General features: G+C 43.0%; 1 protein-coding gene and 1 long non-coding RNA gene across 7 annotated transcripts in view; one reads left to right on the top strand and one right to left on the bottom strand.

Annotated features, from left to right (window-relative positions):
• Nucleotides 1-6409: 6409 nt before the first annotated feature.
• The window catches only part of SEPTIN8 (septin 8), a 406279-nt gene continuing 388309 nt past the window's right edge, over nucleotides 6410-24379 (top strand). For 2 of the 6 annotated variants that reach the window (XM_086931616.1, XM_086931617.1), the window contains exon 1: nucleotides 6410-6688. In XM_086931616.1, coding sequence (XP_086787742.1) covers nucleotides 6659-6688 — 30 coding nt within the window. In that variant the 5' untranslated portion in view covers nucleotides 6410-6658. The remainder of the gene's footprint in view (nucleotides 6689-24379) is intronic. The other 4 variants (XM_086931619.1, XM_086931618.1, XM_086931620.1 and 1 more) reach the window with 4 other exon arrangements.
• On the bottom strand, nucleotides 6578-11735 carry LOC147703083 (uncharacterized). Its single transcript, XR_015297562.1, has 2 exons — nucleotides 8121-11735; nucleotides 6578-8068 (listed from the first exon to the last, which is right to left on the bottom strand). It is a non-coding gene; the product is annotated as an uncharacterized LOC147703083 (long non-coding RNA).

The raw sequence follows: 24379 nt of genomic DNA, 5'->3' as shown, positions 1-24379 counted from the left end.
CTCGCGCTCCTGGGGCCTTGGCTGGGCAGTGTCTGGAGTCTTATCTCTGGCCCGAGTTTCACAGGTCTTTAAAGACCATTAGCATATTTACATCCCTTTGTTAACTGATTACCAAAGCTTAGTTTTTTTAATGGTTTCAGTACCCCCTGGGCCCCCACTCTGCATATTCCTTACATTTGTATTTTTACACTTACTGCTGTAGTGTGAGAATGCATTTAATGAAAAGAAATATGAAGTTGGGTTGCCAAAAGAAACATACCTGCTATGTGTTTAAAGATCCTGCAGAGACCTGCTCTTCACACTAAATTGAGTTATAAATAAAAAAGTATGTATTCATTAGTTATGTGACTTTTCTGTCTTTATTCTCTTTAATTATTAGTCATGGATCATTGAGGCATCCCTAGAACACAATTAAAAGTGCTTTCTATTTATATTGCTGTTCTAGGTATTCACAGATAAGTGCAAAAAATACAGCTGTAGGTGACTGCTTATTTCTGGGCCATTAAAATAATGAGCTGGTAACCCTAATCATTAGACTGGAAGTTTGTTGCAGGATCAGCACATTATTTATTTCCTCCACCCTCGAACCCTGATTAATGCCATTATAGCAATAGTTTAACATACATCTGAAACCCTACGTTTCTGGGAATGCACCCTGCTTTCAAACTACTCACTTCTCATTCTCGCCTTCACTTTCACGTTCACCCTGCACTCACAGCGATCACCATGCACTCATAGCGATCACCATGCACTCATAGCGATCACCATGCACTCATAGCGATCACCATGCACTCACACTGATCACCATGCACTCATAGCGATCACAATGCACTCACACTGATCACAATGCACTCACACTGATCACAATGCACTCACAGCAATCACAATGCACTCACAGCAATCACAATGCACTCACAGCAATCACAATGCACTCACAGCAATCACAATGCACTCACACTGATGACCATGCACTCACACTGATCATCATGCACTCAAACTGATCACCATGTACTCACACCAATCACCATGCACTCACACTAATCACCATGCACTCACACCAATCACCATGCACTCACACCGTTCACCAGCTCACCCTGCACACACAGTGATCACAATACACTCACACTGATCACAGTGTACTCACACTGATCGCCATGCACTCGCAACATTCACCCACTCACCCTGCACTCACACTGATCACCATGCACTCACAACATTCACCAGCTCACCCTGCTCTCACAGTGATCACTCTGCACTAAAAATTTGCTTGCATTGTTCACTCTGTACCTCACCCTGCAGTCACACGAGCACACTTCTCACCCTGCACTCATGTGACACTTCACTCACCTGTCCCCCCCCCCTTACTGCTCAATCTGTAGCTCACTCAAACAAGGTCATCACTAACCGTGCACTAATTCGTCCCACTCTGCACTTACAGCCGAACCCAAATTCATATGTTCACCTCACTCACCCTGCAGTCACTCCTTTTACCCTGCTCTCACACTGCTGCATTGCTCACCGTGCAGTCACATGGGCACTCTTGTCACCCACACAGTGCACTTCGCAGAACTGAGTGTGAGTAAACTATGAGTAGCGCTATAAAAAATGAAATGTTTGTCAGACAGGTGCTATAGAGAGATGAGGTGTATTGTTGGTGAGTGGTAGTGAGGGAATTCATGGAGAAGGTGGAAAGACTGTTGCACCGTGTGGGAACAGTGCTTGGACAAGCCCTGGATTGGAGTGTAAACCCCCCCCCCCAAAGTTCGGGTCTAGTGGATCCCCTGCTTCTGCCTATTATTTACATTTGTAGTGCGCTACTGTTACCAAAAGGTGTCCTGGGGCTAATAACCATCTTCCTGAAATGTGAGAGAGGGATCCGGGGTTGGGAGAGAAGAGAGGGATGGAAGGAAGGGGGTGAGAGGAAAGGGGCATGGGTAAACTGCTTAACTCTGCACAAGACCGCCACTGTTTGAATGCACCCTTGCTGCTCCCGGCCATGGCCAGGTGAGCTTCTAATGTGGCAGCGCGTATTCCTGCGGATTGGGAGGCCCTTCACAGAGGTTGACTAGACATCTTTCTGATGTTAATTGCTGTATTTTGGTTATAAACTGGTACTGATGAGGTGAAATCTTTCCTCAGTATCACTGTGTTTAAAAAAATTCTAAATAATAAAGCATTACTACCCCAAAATACGCAGCATCACAGAACATTATTTAAATTTTCTACTCAGACAATTTAGTCAAGCCTGCCACATAATTTGGTCCTCACCTTCCTCATAACCTAGAGTTTTAGACATTTTTGTCAGGAACGGGTCCTTACGCTTGAAAATGTTGACAGGGGGGTCTCGGCATCCAAAAGTTTGAAGACCTCTGCCCTAATGTCTCCCTGACTACAAAACGTGTTTATCTTCTTGAAGCCATTTGTATCAGTGAAAGCCTTGCTGCTAGCTGAGGGAGGTTATGAGGGTGAGGTCCTTTAACCCAGCGGATGGTAGAGTGATTGCAGTACATTGCAGGGGGGCCCCCTAAGGTTTTGTTACCCCACCGGTCTGAATCCGACTACCTTGTACTCTACTACCACAGAGAGGATGAGATTCAATTGGGAAATAAGAGGAAATATTATATGGCTTTTAACAGATTAGATGGACTGCTTGAGGCTTTTGCTTGAGGGTATTTTTTTCATGATCCCACTGTCATCGGAAAAACTTAAACAGAAAACAAATAAATAGACACTCATAGTGAAATAATGTAAACTATTATTTGTAGCACGCTTATTTGTGTGTCTGTTCATTTCGGGGAAATGAAAATATGAGAGATTGTCAACATTGTATCACACAATAAAATAAAACCTGGTGGTCTCAATAATTTGTTCACAGTGCAGGGTATTCAAAAAGCAGAAAACACTTTAACCGTTATTTCACAACCACTGTTGTAGATATAAATTGTAATAGCATGTTGGGAAAGGAAACATTTAAATTCTTTGAAAGCAGTAAATGAATAGAAAAATGAAATTGTCAGCATCATGAAAAACAACTATTTGTTTTTTTCTTCTATTCTTACAGGTGGTATTTGAAAATCGGCATAAGTGCTAAATAACTTTTGTCATGTGTGACACCATAAGTCAATTCGGATTTTAATCCACCAAATCTTTGCTCTATGTGATATATAGTTTTGTGCTTACCATTATGACTTTTGAATTAAACACCATACCAAGATAAAATCTGTTGGACAAATGTCTAAGACTGACACAAGGACTTATAAAACCCACATAAGTCTAAGACTGACATAAGGACTCATAAAGCTCACATCTGTCCCTATAATCTTCTTTCCTATAATTCTTAACTAGCCCCTCTACGTATTACTAAGCCCTCCTGCTTGCATAAGCATGCTTAGACTGATTTTCCCTCTAACAACAATATTCTTATCTGATAACATAGTCTGGGGTATTTATGGTATTGTACATATACTTTACTGCCTGTTTTCCGTTTATAAATGTATGTAGTGTGTATGGCTGTGGGTGAGAGTGTGTTTGTGTGCAAGAGAATGTATGTTTGTGAATGTGTCTGTAGGTGTGAGCATGAGTGTGTATGTGAGAGTGAGTGACAGTTTGTGAGAGAGATTCCGTGACAGGTAGTGAGTGAGAATAAGTGAGATAGAGTGCCAATGAGTATGAGTGAGTTAGAATGAGTCACAATAGGAGCAAGTGCACGTAAGTGAGAAAGTATTAGTGAGAGTTAGTGAATATGAGTGAGAGCGAGTGTGATTGAAGAAGAGCGAGCATGAGTGAAAATGACGGAGTATGAGTAGGTATGACTGAGGCAGAGTAAGAATGAGTGAGAGAGTGAGTTAGAAGGAGTGCAAGTGCGTGAGCAAGAATAAATGAGTGTGAGAGACAATGAATGATGGAGTGTGATTAGGAATTAGTGTGAAAGAGTGAAAATAAGTGAGCGTGAGTGAGAATGTGGTATTACCCCTGCTAGTGGCCCATTGCCCTGGAATACTGGTGGTAATGCTTGGCTTTTAGAGGTACCCATGATAAAATACTGCTGCTGTCATACTGGACATACTGGAGGCAATTGATAGCATAAGAGGCACTTGTGAAAAACACTGGTTCTGGCATGCTAAAGGCAATTCCTGCCATAATGGTGACCCATGGAAAAATGCTGGCATTGGGTCACTTAAGGAAATTGTTGCCATATGGGGCACCGATGGCAAAATACTGGTGCTAACTCAACTGAGAAACTTCCTGGCATAAGGGAAGAAAACCATGACATATGGGAGGTAGGCAACCATTATGGGAGGTGGGCAACAATGACAAAATACTGGCCCTGACGTACTAGAGGTAATTTTACATAAGGGTAACACAAAGTATACAGTGGCATTAACTGCATAATTCTGATATTGGGATATTTTAGGTACTGGCACAATGGAGGTGATATTTGGCATAAGAGACCATCCATTGCACATTCTGAAAACAAAGAGGTGAACTCCTTGAGAACATCGGGTTTCATTGGCTGGGCACACCTTGAAAAGACGTGAATAAGAATGAGTGGCCTCTAGAAGCCTATGGCTTTTTAGCAAATTTATGAGAAAATTGTGCTACTTAAATACAGTATTTGACCCCACTTTAAAAAACAATTATTGTGCTAGAATGCCCCCCGGGCCCACCTACAAAAGGTCTGGTTCACTATAATTTAGGGTAAGTGCTACATCCCACCACTTTCAAAGATCAACTCAGCACCCTAATTAAGGTGGTTTCTAGAAAGGTCAGTTTTCTGTGTTGTGTTATAATCATCCTGTAGTTATTACAGAACTTCAGTGATGTCAATGATTGCTAAGTCTTCAGGGTTAGGTCATGTGACACCATTTCCTGGGGACATTTAGAGTCAAAGGCCATATGATGTCACTTCCTGTGATGTCATTAATATCAAAGGGTGAGTGGTGTCTCTTCTGCTCCCCCTGGCATTTTAGTGAATCGGCGTCCATGGCGCTAACTTTATAGAAATATAATAATCAGAACTGAATAGACTAAAGGGTTCATTTCTTAGGTAAATGCCAAGTTTCTTAGGAAAAGGCTAACTGAACATGAGTAAACATGTCCTAAAATGTATAATTCATTACTCTCTAAAAACATTATGCCCATCCAATAACGCAGTGCACTAGGACATGTTTACTCATGTTCAGTCCTATAATTTTTTACTTCCTGGCTAACCTTTACTGAAATCTCCCTCCTAAAGTCAATGACTCAACATGAGTAAGCATTTCCTAAAATGCATAAATCGGTACTTTCTAACAATATTATGCCCATCCAAGAACACAATGCACTAGGACATGTTATTCATGTTGAGTCATTGACTTCAGAAGGGAGAGCCCAGTAAAGGTTAGCCAGGAAGTATAAAACTATAGGACTGAAGAGAGAGAAGATACAAGAGACACACTCTCTGGTACTCCTGAAGACAAGTGTTTTTGGGGGGTAATCACAAGTCATGGATATAAAATGCGGATGCCCACCCAGACCCGCATGTTGTCAGTAGCTCAGCCAAGGTCTCCCTAAATCAACCGCCACTTGTGGCACCCAAGCCAATGCAGAACACCATGACAACACAGATAAAAAATATCCAGTGAGATTCAGAACACCTTATGTGTAACTGACACACAGCAGGATGCAATATCAACACATTCAAATCTGAAGAAATGTTGTTACCCTGCCCAAGTTCAAATATGAGTGGGAGCCGTGATTCTAGCCAAGTGACTGTCTAGGTCATCTGGCCTATATAAATAGCATAGGAAGTAGCTTTACTTGGTGACTAGCGCAATCATGTGGGTAGTTACAGGTGGGGAATAACACTCCTTGCTAAAGGATAACCTGAACAATGCTCAGGTTATCAAAATTACATACAAACTTTGTAAATGTTTGCTGTCCGGGATTGCATGATATATCAAAGATATTTTTGCATCCTATAATTTGTTCAATGGGCTATACTTGTTAGTACAGACTATAACCAAATTAAAGTATACTAATAGTAGTACTCATTATTCATTATCATCATCAGCTAATGATTGTCCATGGAATTAATCATCATTTGTGCAAATGTTTAAGAATTCCCTGTATAAAGATATCGAATGAAGAACGGTGGCCTTCTTAGCTTCCCATGAACATTTGCCATTCATTAAATGTAATAACCATCGTGATATTTTGGAAAAAATATAGACGCAAATCTGCAGACGTGGCAGGCATGGGTTAAATTCCCTATGCTTTCATTGAAAAAAAAATGACAGGAACCACAGAGGCATTCCAATACTACATCTCCCGGCATGACCAGGGGACGGAACCATTTCTCAGATCATACCAAAGCTATCCACTAGGTGTGCAGACTTCCGAATAACCTCAATATGATAACATTATCGTCAGTGATGAGGACTGTTTTGTTTCTAAGGTGAGCAGGTGAAGCCAAGCTTTTCTCATTTCCAAAATATCTTTCTCTGTTCCTCGTAGAGAAATTGGTCTGTTCCAGGAAGCCGGGCAGCCATCTTGGACGGACTGAACAGAGTCTGGGGCAGCAGCGGGGATTGCATCTATCCCGGGAGGAGGAGCGGGCAGCAGCGGCGGCAGCAGCAGCAGCAGCAGCAGCAGCAGGCAGTGCGTGCTCCAGCTCACCATGGCCGCCACCGACATAGACCGGTTCTCGGTAAGTACTGCAGCACGCGGGCCCCTTCGCATTCACCGGTGCCGCCCCTCCCTGCAGGCTGCGGATCATGAGGATATGTCACTCATGAGCCCTGCTGTTCTGTAGATGGCTGCAATATTTTGAGGCTTAATATTGTGTGTGTGCGAGTGGCTGTGCAGATATTCTACTAATTCGGGGTTCTGGTTCTTAAGGAGAACGGAATGTTACATTAAATAAATAAGCACCTCTTGTTTATCTTGCGCTGCCTAGGAGAGGGGCGTTTACATACACCACATTACCTGAGATCTCTGCTACGTGCTGTGCTTGGTACATTGCGGTTGTAAGAGGGTCACACACTTTGAGGGTTGAAGGTTCTATAGAATTACCATGCGAAGAGTTTGACAGAAAGTTGGTGTTTTGAGCGGCTGGTTTGTTTTACCTTCTGAGACTTTTCCTTGATCTGACGCGGAGATCCATTGCGCTAAGGTGTTTCTAAATAGTGCACTTCGTTTGCATGCCAGGGTTGCAGTTTGATGCGATTACCTTGATAACTTGATGGGTGTATTCTGATGATGCAGTAGTTTGCCTTTTTGCTTAAATTCACTGGGTTTTTTTTCAATAGAATTTTTGTAATTCAGGACAGGCTCCTCTAATACTAGGCTGTAGCGAGGGTGCCAACATCTGGGGCCCCTCCCCCATCTCCAAACTCCCTTCTGCAGAACAGCTGTTTCCAGTACTCTTTGGAGTGGGGGTAGGAGGTTGGGAGGACTGGGTGAAAATAAGAATCTGCTGTACATACGTTTTACAATGACCTCGCCGTGGTCCCCGCGCAGCCCCCACGTCCGATGACAGCAGCATCCTGTGCAGACTGGGAGGGTGCTGTGGAGCCCGGGGAGGTGCTGATGAGGATCCAGGGCTCGGTAGGGCGTGGGTGAGTCGGTGGCTCTGCTGCTGGCACCAGCACCTGGTGATTCAGACGATGTAATCGCTTTGATCGGCAGTTGTCGCTTGGAAGCAGATTCTCCTTTTTATTGTGCAGCAAATTAAAATCGTGCAGGACTGTGGTGACACTTGAATATTCAGCTGTTTGCAAGATGGAAGGTAGTGCCGTCCAATAAACTTTTGTAACTCCTACAACGATCTGTTTTTTGAAAAAAAAGAATTCAACTTGGTTTGGATTTGTGCATGCCTGTGTGCACGGTGACATAGCGCTGGGCACTGCAGTTAGCTGAACAACTATACATCTCTGAACTTTCCTGTATCCACTGCAGTATTTAGTTACCCACTGGCTTGTGTTTGTCTTGACGTCCTACTGTTGTTTCGACACTCGGTGTGTGACCATTAACAGTGTTTACAATCTACTAACTGCGAACTAGGTGCTCCTCTCACGTTGGCAAGTTACTGTTTACTGTGTGAGTATGCACTCGGTCTAAAAGCGAGCCAGCCGCTCGACCACATCACTCTAAGTTATTACTTCTTTACTTTGTTCCTTAACCTTTCAAATCCACACTCCTCTTATAAGTGTGGAATTGTATCAGCATTTTCTACGTATTTTGCTGCGTCCGCATGCCTTATTAGATATAAAATGTTTCCTACGCAGACTGAAGCATCTGTCGTGCACGATTCTTTGAAACGATGTTTGTCTGATGTCTGGATAAAGACCACGTAGGTTGCGATGCTCCTCTATTTCTCTGGGTTATCTCCAGAAGAGCAAGCGATTTATCTTAACTGACAGATCCATTCTTGCCATCAGCAAGCTGAAAATCGATCCACACAGCGTTTTGTGATTTAGATGTGAGTAACTCCCGAAATTCCTCAAATAAAATACCTTTCATGATCAAAGCAGGGAGTTAAATATGGCCATATTTGGTTGCCAGGTCAGCCCACTTGTATTTTCAAATGTGCACCGGACACTGGTCGGCTAAGAACAGGGCTTTGTGTGATGGGGAAGGGGGGAGGGGGGGAGTCTCTTTAAGGGGCACGGCTAGAGGTATAGAGGTGTGGCAGATTTTTCCCAGGAGACGTGGCCTATAAAATTAAGGGTGTGGCTTAAAAGATGTCAGCTATTAATTCTGTGTGTCACACAAACCCCCTGAATTGTTTTGGGGTGCCTCTCTCTCTGAGCCTTCTGTTATTGCATCTTGGCATATCGTGCACAATAACGGGCACGGTGTAAAAATGCCAGGCCTACTGACTTTGTCAGTGCTTTTTATCAGATATCCAAGTAACAATTATATTGTTATGACAAATTAGAATTGAAAATGCTTCGATTATGAGAGGGAGGTCCTTGTTAGGGTGTCTGTGTAAGGAGTTATGTTCTTCGGAGTGCGACAGTCGCTCCTGTTCTCCCTGTCGCACCACTCTCCTCCGCACCCTCTCTGTAAAGCACTTACACCCTTTTTCTCTGCGTATCTTTGTGAAATCCTCCATCTGCATATTTCACATCTAATCAGTTTCCTCTTCCACTCTCTCGTCTTCTGCATGTACAGCCTTGCATCTCCTACACTTCACCCCCACACATTCACCTGACATTTTCTTTCAGCAGCTTTGTACTTCTTCACACATTTTCACGTGAACTTCCAATTAGAAGTAGCACATGTCACTATTGCTTTGGGAAGAATCCAATGATTGCATGGGCATTTATTCTGAACACCTTTTGTCTGACTGACTGCACCGTGAGAACCTCGCACTGCTTTCAGCCTCAACTCCATAGTTCTTAATTGTGGCCTGTTAGAAACACCCTCAACCTGAACTCGCATAGAAACCTACAGATGACTCAGTCCACAGTACGCACAACACAAGATTAATACACAGCATAAAAAAAACTAAGGAAAGACAGCCTTCTGGAAAAAGTAGCACTTAAGGAAGTAAATTAAGTAAAACATGAAATCTAAATTGGAGCCAAGTTAGTGATATGACTTACCTTAATGTTTTGGACAATCATTTTTGGGTTGAGCCTGGGCAGCGCCAGCGCTGCTCTGAGAGGCATGCTGTATTGAGGTATGGAATGGAAGCTCCGCCCATTTCCCACCCATCTTTTCAATTGGCTCCTGTTACTGTCCTTTCAAAATGGTTGCTTTTCATTTGTGAATGGGCTTAGTAGTCCCTCCTTGGTAACACCTTGTGTGCATTTGTAACCTCCCGTAGGAACTGGACTTTTTAGTTGTGGTGTTACAGGGTCAGCTTTATGTAGTCGGCACGCCGACAGCTTTTATATTGTTAATAGTAATGTATTTATTTATTGTACAACACGGTCTGCTTTAACTATAGCAGCCACGCTTATTTATTTATTTTATGACGCAGTTGCTTTCACTTAAGCGGCTGCGCTTATTTATTTATTTAATTTACAGCGCGGTCTGCTTTCATTTTAGTGGCCGCACTTATATATTTAATTTATACGCAGTCCCTTTCACTTTAGCGGCCTCGCTATAAAATCTTTCTTTAATTATTTCTAAAAGGGTGAAAGCGCCCCATACCACGCTTTCTCTGTAATGTTGGCCGTGCCCTTTTCTTTAAATGCTGCTCACTGCAACCTGAATGCGACATGCAGCGTCTAAAGAAAGGGGTGCAGTCATCATTAAAGTGGTCTCGCATTTGCGAAAGTTTGAGCTATTAGTATTAGAAATGACAATTCCTTTATATATGTTTTGCGTGTAAAAACACATAAAAGGCATTGTTATTTACAATGCCAATAGCTTTAATTCTTGCAAATGCGAGACCTATTGCATTGAAAACGCTTGAAAAGATACTACAGTTGAGAAATTGATCATTCCTTTCACTTCTAAAGAACATCTGTATAGGCAGGATAGGATTGGTCTATAGGGCAATCAGGCAGTGCCCGAAGGGCTGTTCCAATAGGTCTGCTTGTGGTCCGGTATTTTGGAGGTCTGTGGGCCTTTTTTATACTCTAGTGAGCTGGTTTCTGCTGCTGATTTCCATGATATTATGATAAACATAGCTTGTGGCGTGCACAAACGCGTGCACAAACATATGCAATGTCCCATACCTTCCAAAACATCTTTCCCTGCCTTTACAAGTTCAAAATTTCCCTATTTGAAAATGTGACTTCTTGTTTTTTTCTTAGCTATCCGATTCCCTAATGGGGACGACTTTTATTATGGTGTCTGGGTTTTTTTTCTGTTCCAGTCCAAACCTGTGTTTAGGGCTCGATAGGGACCGGTTTCAAAATCCATTTGTAACTACTTCTAGGGCTGAGGCCCCAAGGGACCTAGCCCACTTAAAGCCTTGGTTATGAACAATAAATAACTTAGAGCCTAAGAGCTATTTGTTGTAGGCATTTCTTCTTTGGTAATATTTATCAGGTGACTGTGTGTGAAATTTGGGACGTGTTTGACACCTCCAAGTTCGGACAAGTATGTATTATGCTTCATCCAATAGCTCTAGTACAAACAACATTGATGAAAAACCAATGTGCTTGTTTCAGGCCTGTTTGTAAATATTTCAGAATGTTCTGCTATCCAAGACCAAATTATAAGTCCTTGTTTTCTTAGCACCTGCGTATTAGCTATTTCCAAACTTTGTCCTAGAGACTCAAACGGTTAAAATTAGCTCATACAATTGAACTGAATCTGTATTGATTGGTATATGTAAAGCATTAATAACAAAATTAATTATTATATGCATCATTTACAATATGCTGCACCCATACACACAAAACATGACAAATAAAACATTATACTTTGATTATGCAGCTGAAAGGCCTTGGCCCCTGTTCTAGAACACAGAAGCTATATAGTTGTAGTTAAAATTGGGGGATACCTTACAGCAGATCATACTGGATTTCATATCATTCTTTACATTATTTTTCCGTTCTGTTATTAACTGTTTCCATAAGTTTAGTGAAGCCATTAACTAGCTGGATTGCTAGAATATTGAAACCTAATGTAATGGCGGATTTTCAGTCTCCAGGAAGATGGCTTTAAACAGATTGATCTTTTGTGTTGAAGTACTGTACTTTCTAACCCAGTAAACCTCAGGATCAGGAGAACAATTAGTATAAATAGCAAAAATCCTGTCGGTAATAAATGACAACGATAACCAAGAAAAATTCAAGGTCAGTGAAGGAGTAAATCAACAACAAGGAGGAAAGAAAACGCAACTAAGGAGACATAAGTCAATCGAAACAATGCATGTATTTTTATGTTTTTTACTTACATTTTACCACAAGCACATGGAAGAAGCTATGCACAATGAATTAACAGTCGCTCCAAAATAGTGGGAACAAAGTGACACAAGTGCTTGTGTGAAGTTCAAGTTAATAAGTGAGGGATAAAGTGACTGTACAAATACATTTGAGTAAAACATACAACCTAGTGCTAAGGCTGCCTGCACGCCGACTACACACAAACAGAATTAAATAATCATCATCACAAAGGAGTTATTATAAGTCCAAAGGGGGATTTTTGCTTAGAAGCAGTCAATATATATTGTCGACGTTTCGACCCTGATGTTAGTGGCAGTTTGAAACCATCCCAGAGGGTCTTTTTTCATCAGGACAACGGGGAGGGGCAACCATGAGTTGCAAGAAAAGTAACCATCCACTGGGAGAGGTACCCTCTTTTAGGCACAAAAGCAAAGGCCCAAATATTTTTAGCTCAGCACTATACTGGTTTCCTCCCAATTTAAAGATCACTTTCCTCGCTGGTTTCTCATTCGCCCGAATATGACATTAGAATTACATCTTATTTACGAATAAGCTATTGGCACTACATTGCTTGTCCAGAGCAACTTCATTCTTTGAAGTGCAACTGCAGTTTGATTCAGTAAAACAGCGTCATCGGCATATTTGGAACAGTGGTACTACATTTCCAATTAACTTTTGTCTTTCTTGCCCGCCATTCAGTTGGTCCCCATGCCCGCCACGTAGCATTATTAACCCATTTATCATTTGTTATTACAAACCGTATCTATACTTTTTTGCACTGTCACAAGCACTCATTAGAAAATGCGCTGCAATTATTACGCCCCTCATCTGTTTTCATAAGCCCTCATTACCAGACTTTACTTGGTGTTAACGGTAATCAAAAAGGCACCTGATCCAGGCCATGACCTTTGTAGTGATGTAGTAAATTGAAGACGGAATCTTCATTAAAAAAAAACACATTGGAAAGAGTGTTTGCAGCAGTACACCACGTGCTGACTTGTTGGGTTCCATTTACTCATGCAGGATGACGTATTTTCCAATTGGGATTCACCAGACGCCCCTTTACCCTTCAAAACGTCCTCACAGAAGCTCCTTAATCCTCTAATTGCCAGAGTGCGGGCATCACCGGGCTTTGATTCTTGGCGCGCTGTGCGCGAGCCCCGGTGCCGGCCGTCTGGGTGAGTCAGAGGTCACACCTACACGCCAAACATTTCCTGTAACGAAGCCTCGCCGCTTCCGAGACACTCATCGTGTCGCTCTGCTGTGAGCACCGCCATGCCAACCTTCACAGGAAAGAGTGCGGCGGAAAGTAAAATCACCGACGGTGTGCATCCGCCGCGCCTCGCGCCCTCTCTTCAGTGGATTGCACCCCAGAATCGAATCCCACGCTGAAGCTCGGTGAAGGCGCGTTCTAGACACCCTGTGCTCCCTCGGTAGTTCAAAGAACACAGATTACAGTGTAGCCCTTCACTGTTCGATTGTGCAGTGCTGTAAGAAGAACCTACGGGGGATTAGCTCCAGCCCCAGCCTTTACCTGCCCTTTGTAATGTTTTGACGTTTCCCTTTGTGAAACAAAATACATAAGGCACTTGAATGGTGAGCTCCTGCCTGACCTCTGGTATTAGTGCACAATGACAGAGGGCGGCACGCATGATCCAAGGGCTGATTAGACTAAGCAGGGATTACTTCACCCCCTGGGAGGGACAGGGGGTGGAAGCGTTGCCCTTGTTACCATAGAGGTTTTGGATCCAAGAGTCCTGTCTGAAGGAAGTTTAAACGTGGGCCCACTTGGGGACATTCAGGCTGGCCTTTTTTTGTGTAAAAAGAACAATTGATGGACAGAATGCCGAACAATGTCATACATTCACCCAGGTACAGAGATCTGGGCTTAAATCCATTGTTTTTTTGTTCACCATGCTATTCAAGTTTGGACCCGGCCGTATGCAAATCCATCTTGACCCTGCACCCAATGGGAAAAGTTCAGCCCCAACTGCCAGGCTGGGGGAGAATGTTTGAATCATTCAGCATTCCGTCTATCTTTTGTTGCAGTTACACTTTTCGCCCTAAGTGGGACAGGTATAACCAGACGTGGGTCCCTTGCTCACTGTGCCACTGGATTCAAGCTATCCTGGCTGATGGAGGATGACATACCTTGAAAACGGTCCAGAGGATGCTTGTTTCAGGTCCAGGTAGGACCTGGCTTGGCAGTTCGGTCTGGACTATTCCCATGAGGCAGAGGATCAGACTGATCTGCACATGGCTGGGTCCAAACTGGGGTGGCGAAGTGAGCTAAAGAATGACAGATTTAACCCAGATCTCTTGACTGGGGGAGAATGTTTGAATCATTCAGCATTCCGCCTATCTTTTGTTGCAGTTACGTCTGGCCTTTTTTTTTTTTAGCACACCCTGGGTTAGGAGATCAATATGGCTGTCTATCCACATAAACACCACTATGCTGAACAGGGGAGGTAAAGTTCTGCATAATTTCTCTGGGAAAAGTGTTTGGCTCTTTTTACACTACTATTGTACTAGCTACTATAGCCACTAGAATGTTTCAACCCTAAAGAAGTCAGAGTCCTTGTACGTGTTAGTGCACAAGTGCCTGTAATATAATACATTCTCTTTTCCAACCTCCAATAGCCAGTGTGTGCTTGTTGTCCCTTTTACACCTCCCCCTCTGATCTCTAACAGGGGTTCGAACAAGTCCTGAACCGGATCTGTCTTTTCGCAGGGAGCTTCTCTCTGTCTCTTGTAGCGATCACCGTATTAACGGGTTGCCTCCGGGTGATGCAGGGCCCTCTTCTAACTAACCAAAGCGATAGTTTAGCACTACTTAAAGGAGTCACCTTATCATTCCCCCAGCATCACATGCATAGTGTAGTTGAGCTCCATTTGTTCAACTTTTTCCTTTTACAGGCGCCGCATGTTTCAGGTGCACACCTGCATTTAGGAGGCCAGAAAGGCGTGGTCTGTTATTACAACATACTTTCACAGACATTCAGTATGCGGCAGAGCTGCATACCTTCACGCTGCCTTCTTTGGTCATTGGACTTCGCTAGTTAACAAATTTTCTTAAATTGTGGCTCCGTGACAGACAAAATGAGGTCAAACCGTGACCACTCACGTGTTTTGTCGCCTTCTCTAAGTCACTTTGCTGTCAGAAGAGATACTGTTTAGTTAATGAATTGCTTGCTCGAATACTTGAAGCCCCAATTCCAGCCCCAACTTCCCCAGTATTTTTCCTCCATAAACACTGTATCTCCTTAAGGTCTCTTCTTATCTGCTGAAAAAGGTCAGTGTTCAGAAGTGTGCTAATGCCATTGAGCTGTTTAAGAGCATAACCTCCTTGTCAGCTGCAATCACATGTTTAACCACTCCAGTCTCTCGTGTACTCTCGTGGTTACAGCAGTTCTGCATGTTGAGAGGAGAGCCCTTATCCCAGGATGGCCACCGACCTCGAGACCCCTGCATGGTTAACCTAATATAGTCGGCCATTCAGATGAGTTTGAAAACCTTCTGGTGCACTCATCTCTCCGCAGGTTGTGTTTCTGCAAAATGTAGCCCTTTGAGTCAAATGGAGTTTCTGAGACCTCTCCGAGGTCGAGGAATAAAATAATAACCTTTGTGTTTATAAAATGTAATGTAACTGGTACGATTAACACAGTTTATTTGAAATCTTGAAACTAGTAATGTATTTAACTGAACCGCTTGTTGCTAAAACAGCACCTCCTTTGGCTACTATGTAGTTTTTCGATGTATTTGAATAAGTGGGATTAACTTAATGTTACTGATTTGTTCTAGCTTCTTTTAATTTAAGAAATAATGTATTGAGTTTAATGAAACAATGCAATACACAGAAAAAAACTGTGTGGCCTAGTGGGGTAGATGGCAAAACCAGGTTCTGTGTAAAAAGGTTATAGTATATATTCAAAACATTATTTGATATTAAGCTGTGTATACCAAATTTACTCCCACATACATTGAAAAGTATTTAAAGGAAAGGAGAGAGTTTGAACTAAGGAATGGAGAAGAGAAAGAGTGGCAGGAGCTGTATGAGAGTTTATCAGGAGTGGGGGCAGAGATGGGCTAAGTGGAGGTGGGGAGATTGATATTCTATCTTCTTATGATGTATTCCATACAGAACAATTAATATTAGCAGGCTCTGTAATAAATGATGTTTGTTCCAGACACTGTGGTACTCGGGATCACTCTCACCCTAGGAACAATAATGGAATACATGGTTCCTAACGGTGTCCGAACTTGCAGGGTGGGTATTGTTCTCTGCAGCGACACAACTTACTGAGCTATTAAATATGATGTAACTAATGCACGTTGATGCATTTTGTTTACAATCGGTGACATTTGCTAAAAATGTGCATTGTGAAATCATGAGAAGCACAAAAAAAACGCATTACAGTGTCCTCAATTTTTCTTCAGATCTTACTGCTGAGCTGTATGGGGGTGTGCTGTGAGTTCTAGCAGAGTACTTCCCTTATACAGTTTGCATCTTATACTTTTTATGTCATTCTAAGGAAATAAGTGATTTTGCCGCTTTTGCTGGCTATCCTATTTGTGACTAATTTTTCAAAGTTTTATTTGATCTTGGCTGTAAGTTTCTGTGTATACCACAATTTCAAAATGCACCTTTCTGCTGAACAAAATTGTGATCCTTGGCTAATCATGGTAGGTATCGGCCCTCTGCTCTCTTATTTGCCTCACTGCTAAAATCAAGTCGGACTTCCAAACTTTTTGTTTTAAAACACTAGCTTTCCTGGCTGAAAATGTTCTCAGACCAATAGAATACCATTATAGCGACTGTCGTTTTTTTTATTTTTGTATATTTTGTTTTTCAACAATTTTGCTTGGTTCAAGGAATGATCCTGCCCTAATCTTGTTCCCCCAGAATCGTACGATAGATTGCGCTCTGGCTAGAGCTGCCAGGACAGTGGACGTCCTAGGAAGCGTCCAATTGATGTGAGAAGTTTGGTTGAAATGTGAATAACCTTGTAGTAATTCTTCCGCCTTCACTGAACAGGGCCGAGCCAACTCCCAGTTCTCCCTGGGCCGTTTCAGTTGCGGTGAGGAATCTCACTACGGTATTTACGGCCTGGTTCACAGCGAAAACTGGTTTAACTGGCGAGGCCGCGTTTTTTTCTCCAATGCAGACGTGGTGAGCTTGTTTATGTGGCATGGTTAGAATGCTGATGCGGTGGGAGATAAATGCCTCTGAAAAATGTGTTTTTGCATCCTTCCTTTCAGCTTTTGGAAGGCCTGTGTTACTTTGTGCCTTTTGTGAAGATCCTGACTAGGAACTGTTTGTAACTCTGTGTCTCTTGTAATCCAGAGTGAAACTGAGTGACGGTTTGAGTGTGTGATCCTCCTTAGCCAGAATCCAGGTTGCAGTTTGCTATTCACTGTGAGAACAAAGTAGGTTGGTTTTTCATCTATTATGAAAACAAACCACTATTCAAATTTACTACCCCTTGTATGAATGTAGCCAAAAGTCAGTGGAGTGCTCTACATGGTCAAAGACCAGCTTAAAGGCAGTGAGTAATGGTCATTGGCGGCTCCTCCGCTATGACAGAGGAGCATCAACCACCCTTCCATCAGGGTGAAGAAAATACAAACAAAACGATAATAAACTGTAGTCTTTTATCTTTTTATTTTGTGTCCCGTAGTCTTGGAGGTGAGGACAGGGGGATAACCGGCATCCATGGGGAGTGGTATGCACTGTTATTAGTGTCCATGACCGTTTGGTCTGCAGTCTCATAACCGGCAAAACAGTAATGCACACTTTGTATGTTCTCCATGCAGGCTGCATAACAGCCTGGGTGGAGAACATGCCCAGGCTCCCAGTCCCTGGCTGAGCGCCGAAGCACAACACTCAGGCCAATCACAACTCTGCACTGCAGTGTTGTGATTGGCTCAGGGGAGCCTGGGTGCTTCCGACCGGAGCAGAGCAACGACGAGGAGAGGCGACTAGAAGAGCTGTGGGGCAAGGAGGTAAGTTATCATTAAAAAATGTTTTACAACCTCCTTGCCCCCGCTCCCTACCACCTCTGATCTGGTAATGGTTCAAGAACCTGAGTTGTGGACGGTTAATGCTTTGTGATGTAGTGTTTAAAGAAGTGTGTTCTAATGGATACGTGGATGTTGTTCCAAATCATGGGTGCATAGATGGAAAAAGGCATGCAGTCTTGTTTTTCTTTTCTACGCTTTTGGAGTCTAAGAAGTGGCTGTGGGTGTGCTGAGAACCACCAGGAATTCGGAACTTATCTACAAGATAAGCAGGAGTGCTGGTTGTGATGAATTTGTAAACAGTGTAGCTGGTTTAAAGATAGTGTTGACTGGCAAGGGGAGCCAATGGAGTTCCATCAGGGTGGTGGGGATTTGATTATATTTCTTCAGAGCATGGACGAGATGGGCTGCAGTGTGTAGGGTGCCCCTAAGGGCTTCCTGTGTGGAGTCTTTAAGGCCAAAGATTAGGGCAGTACCACCAGCCAGATATGAGAGGGTCTATGAGATTAAGTCACGATTTAATACTATCTGCTAAAAGGGTAGACCACAGTTCGTGTCTACTGTCCACTATTAAAAAGATAATCAAAATAAGTAGGTCATACACTTAGAAATGGCTACAGTTCAATATTGTTTCAACTCTGGGAATAAGTGATGGTTGACAGTTATGAAACTAAAGTATTTTTCAGGTAAATCATTTACTGGTTCACTATTGCTCATGTAAGACTATACTAAGGATCACTACCAGCCACTGTATAAAAAAACACAAGTTAATGTTTCCACCCACAACCGAACAGACCAGGAATCCATATCCTGTTCATCCGAGAGTAAGCTACGACTTTCTACTGTGAGACTAGGACGAGATTCAGTGTGACTTTCCACTATGAAAGCAGACTACAGCTTACTTGTGGTAACCACATTGGTAATACAATTAGTTAACTATGCACACAGAGGATAAGACTGTTTACTTAAACAGTTCCCCACAGTAGAAAACCTAGTTGTGTTATCTACTGTGATAATTTGTTGGAATCCAATATTGCGGTCCACTCGGAGAAGAGGTGCCGGTTGAATTTAGAAAAAAAATGTTCTTATTCAAATGTGCCATCAATATTAGTATATCCTGTGAGAAACGAGGAGGAAACATAATTGCCGAACACTTTAAGAATAAGCCAATGCATAATGTTGCCACCCGTATAAGAAAAGCCACAACTCAGTGTGGATGTCCACTGTGAGAACAAGCCACTGTTAAAGTTTGGTATCAACAGTGGATAGAACTTGGGTTATCTATTCAGTGAGAGAATAATTTATTGTTTAAGTAGACCAACAACTTGGATTGAATGTATTGTGGTCCAATATCACTACCCACTCTGAAAAGCGCAATGTTTTGTAGTTGAGTTATAATAACTACAAAATAGAGAGTGCTGTTTTTTTTTCTATTTGGGAAAGTAATTACGTGATTTATAAGTCTAGGTCCCAACATTGTTTTGATTCCAATAATTAAGTGCAATGGTTACGATCCCTAAATATAGCCAACATCGGGGAACTAGTAGTCACCCTGGGGAGGGAAAATATCTAGAAAAAGTAAAGCTTCGGTGGGAAGAAAAGCAATTTCCTTTTACGTGACCTTGAGTTGAGGAAGTCAAGAATGCTTGATGTGTGAGAATTCCATTGCCCAAATTAATCATTTCGGGATAGAAAAAGCAAAACAGTGCGCATAGTGTTCAATGTCATTTACAATACATTTACCAGATGAAAAGCCAACAGTTACTACATAAAAAGAAACTGAATCCGAATTTATAGTTATCATTGCCATGCAACCCTTTTGGCTGGAAATCCGCCAAGTGGGGTTATTTATTTTAGTTACTCCTTATAATAAGCACTGATAAGGCTGGGGAGGTTTCCAGACCTGCAAAGCTATTCAGTGTCTTTATTCATCCTCATTTAACTAGCACTGCAATTAAGGCTGTTCTTTCCTTTCCGCAAAACATATATTTCATAGAGTGGTAGATACATTACGGGTTATCACATGGTATACCGATAGTCCTGGGCGTTATAATTGAAGAAGAGATCAAACCCAATGCAGGGGTGTCTCATGGAGATCCAGCAGGAGGCACCATTCGGCATCCATTGTTGCCAATTGTTGATGTTTAACATACGCACTCACCACAAGTATTCAGGAGGTGAGTGGGTGTGCAGGGTATGGGGTGGGACAGGGGAGTCAGCTTAAGGGCCACATCAGACCCGCACAAACTGACTCATTGAAAAGGCCCAGGAGACCACCCATAATTTCTGCCAAGACGAACCTCCATGAAGAAATACAGAGAGTGCTATGTTCCTATTTTCCCACCAGCCTTAGAGAGTTGTTTCCTTTTGCAACTTCTCGATTAAGTGTTGGTGTCATTTATTAGCATTCAGATTTCAAATACTGTCGCGAGGTCACAGTGTTTTCTGTTTGGTGATCACAGAATGTTTTAAGAGCTTTGAGGAAATGTAGCAAACCTTTCAATAATTGGTCCACTCGGGTGAGGCACCAAGAACGGCAACTGTTTGAAAATCCACCACTAATATTTGTGGTTGTGTGTAGTTTGAGGTTATTTTTTGGCCTAGTTTCGTTACGTACGAATGAGGCGGTTGTGGTTAGAGATGGTACAAGCTGATGAGGCACAGAAATAACTTTTCTTTAAGGTAACACAGATGTGACACACAAGAAACATCGAATTGGGAACTATTGCAAATGGCATTCATTTTTGTGTCTCGGTTGTACCCAGAGTGGATTAAGCATTAGAAGAAAGACAATGCCGTAAATACTGATTAACTGACAACTTTACTCACAGCATTAACCCATTACACAAAAAGGCACAACGTTCCTTCTGTAAAAAACGACATTTTTTGTTGTTAAATCTTAGAAACACCTAAAGCCATTAAAAAAATAAGATACTCAAGCACCCATCATCATAGGACCCGTACCCTCCAGATATGCCCCCGCCGCCCAACTACCATAGACATGCAAGATCCCCACATTTGAAATCACCAGAGATTCAGGTGGGGTTAAAAAGGCCATGTTTATTCACACATTGTATAAACATGACAAGCAATAACATGCATATCAAAATCACAAGTTATAACATAACTACATTTATGAGCATATCAGCTCCATGAGCATATCGGCTCCTTCACCTTCCCAACCCTAAGGGAGGAACACCATCTGGTTCGCATCTCGCAACTGGGTATCCTACGCCAAGTGCCGTGCACCTGCCCCTTAGAGTGGTGGGTCCCGCCCTTCTATCCTTGTCCGCCATTACCGGGGCCCACCTCTCGACCACCAGGCTGCCCAGGGTCGCCCGGGACGCTCGAAATCTGTCGCCCTAGCCTCCCCAGCCGGTGGTCCCTTCCTCCCAGTGGAGAGCTTGCCATATCCCCCGCAGAGCTGGCCTATGGGGCCCGGCAAGCGGGCTCCCATCCATCTTGCTTAGCCACTATTTACTGATCGCAGGTCTCTTCTCTGCAGAACGCCCCTCAAACCATTAATCTAAGGCAGAGGTCTTCAAACTTTTTTGCTCTAAGCCCCCCCAAATAAAACATTTTTACGCCGGGGCCCCCCTTCAAACCTTTATGACACGGATTAGGGGAGAGGCAGGGTTGAGCACAGGGGCGGGCCTTAAGAGATCATTTCTGGGAGATGTTTTCTATGCCATATATTCCACAATAAATGTAAGACTTACAAAATAGCAAATTCATAAAGCAAAAAAAACATGAATTAACCAAGAAAAGCTCTGCTCCCCCTAATTTGGTGTCTGTGATCCTATCACACTCCTCAGATCAATGCAACTACACCTGTTATAGTAATGATAACCATGGCCCTGAGCAACAAGAAATATACTCCAATTACATTACCGAAGGTAAGATTTTGTAAGACTTAGAACAATTAAGTGATTCACCAAGAATCACAGGATGTTGAGCAAAAGCTGGGACTTGAACCTAGTTCCCCTGTTCTAAATTGAGCATCACTCATAATAAGGTCACATTTCCTCCCCCAGAAAAACATGAGCTCCCATGTGTTGTCCCCCCTTTTTGCAGCAAAGGTGCCTGTGGTCCTAATGCTAGCAAGGTAAATTAGCTCACATACCCTTTTTATTTTTAAAAAGACATAACTGTAATACAGTGGGCCCCTTAGACTAGTGGACCCTGGTGCTGCTGCACCTACTTCACCATTGATCAGTACTGCCTCGCCAAGTGGGATGTCTCCTCTGCCCTTCGTTGAAAACATGAGCTCTCATTTTGTCCCATCATAGTAACTGTCTTCTCTCTGATTCCCCCAGAAAGGTGTCTCCTCTGCTACAATTTTCCCACCCTTAGATCATTACTCAGAGACCCAAAGCAACTCTGCCAAAGCAAGTGGCCACTGGACCATACTGTAATAATAATCTAATAGTACAAATAGTAAAACAGACATGGGGTTTAGCTGGCCTTTTATACCACTGGGACCTGGTGCCACAGGACCTGCTGTACTAATCGGATCTACAAATCTGATTATATAAAAATGTGTCATATTGTGTGTGTGTGTGTGTACATATATGTATGCATATATCATAGTCCAAAACATAAATTCGAAATACTGTGCACATTGTGTAGTTACTGACATGATACTCGTTATCCTGACAGTTATGGTATCAAAAAATACTTGCATCATACATCAGGGCATGCAAAATGCATTAGCTTGATTATAATGAGAATACTGAAATCCCCATATCACTATTAGATCACACGATCTCAACATAAACACAGAGTAAGCAGCGTACTGGTGCTCCTATTAGTTATATGGCCATTGAGTATCCCCCACACAGGGCACAGAGGCTCCAGCGCTTTAAAAGTTGGTAATATGGGAATTTAGTCATTCACCACGTTAACAGGCAAATGGTCTTTTAATGACCTGTGAAGTACTGGGGTGGGGCTGTATGTGTTCCAGGAAAGCTGTCTCACACGACAGAGGAGGGGGGGCTGAAGCCCTTAGTGGGGGTGCGCTCTCTTAAACCCCTCGTCACGATCAGCTCACACACTTCGACATAAAGCTGCTTCGTTTAGGAGCTGCCTTGCAAGTGGGCTTCTTTAGCGGCTGGCGGCAATGTGTGACAAATAGCAAATAGTTGAAGACTCATTCGCGCCCCCCTGGGAATGCAGCCACGGACCCCCAGGGGGGCGCGCCCCACAGTTTGAATACCACTGATCTAAGGGACGGGTGGGTGGGAATTTCGGAAAGCCGGCCTGGATCTCGAGAATGGCCAGGAGCCGGCGTGAGCAGTCAGGTATCAAGGAGTGATAGCGGGAACAGAGACCCCAGTCACAGGGAGTTGACCCTAAATAGGCCCAGAGACTCCACCCCCTGACCCTCGGGTCACGCGATATCGCCAGAGCGGTAATGGGTCGGCCGGACGCCGATTGGGCCGTCCGCCCGACCAACCACCAGAGACCAGGAGCGGGCGGGGTCCGGAGAGGCCGGGTCCTAAGTGCGCGCGCCGTGAATCTCCACGCTTGTCATAGTGCAACATCACATAACACACATAGGTGTACAATAAAGCAGTCTAGAAGAAGAATGTACTTAAACATAGAAAAATGGCCTTAAAGATCTTTTTTTTTATTTCTTTGATTTAGCTATAGAAACAGCAAATCAATATCCTCATACATAATCATGTTCTGATTATAAAGTTTAATAGTACTCAAGTTATTTAACCTCGAAAAATCTCACCAATCCAGCAAGTGGCCTGCAGGTTTCCTAGTTTTAGACCGCAACAGCAAATGGACAAATGTCCTAGTCATCCTACATTAACAAATTATTTTTTAGATCTTGCCGATCAGAAAGCACAAGCGGTCTACTTTTGAAATGCCTATTCTGGGCTCATCAAACAATCAAGTGGGCTAACAGCCCATCCACTCCTTACCAATTGTTGGCTTTTATTGTCACTCTTATTTGAAGTCTCGCCCCTCCCCTTCTTCTGTTTGTCCTTCTCCTGAAACATACTTTTCACCATCCTTTTGGCTCAATGACTTGTATCCTTCCACTGCTCCCATTTAGGGAACTACTTTTTGTATTCTCTTTCCGCACGCCATGAGTGTGCATCTGTTTTGAAGCTCTTTTCCTCTTGTGCTGCTCACACTCTTGTGCTCCTGCTCTGACCCTCATGGCCCATGTTGGGGTCTCCCTTGTGTGCTGCCCTCTCCCGCCTGTTTCTCCCTCACGCTCCATGTTGTCCTTCTTATGTGCTACTTTGCTTCTCTTCCCCCACCCGACTTTATTTTATTCCTCCTCTGTAATTCCCACCTACCTCCATTGCACCCCCACCCCTTACAGAGCAGGCATTTCACATTTTTGGGCACATTTTTGAAAGGGGCCTAAAAGCTGCCATTTGCTGCTGGACGCTCAAATTCTTCAAAAGTGTTTTTGCGCAGTTAGCATCTTATTTTTTTTTTATAAATAATTACCCGATTTAATATTGGTAAATAATAAAGTGAAAGGAAATTGGAGGTGCCGACAAAAG

This window comes from Lissotriton vulgaris, chromosome 7, assembly GCF_964263255.1.
Source record: "Lissotriton vulgaris chromosome 7, aLisVul1.2, whole genome shotgun sequence".
Taxonomy (NCBI): Eukaryota; Metazoa; Chordata; class Amphibia; order Caudata; family Salamandridae; genus Lissotriton; species Lissotriton vulgaris.
This window is presented reverse-complemented; position numbering and strand designations above follow the sequence as displayed.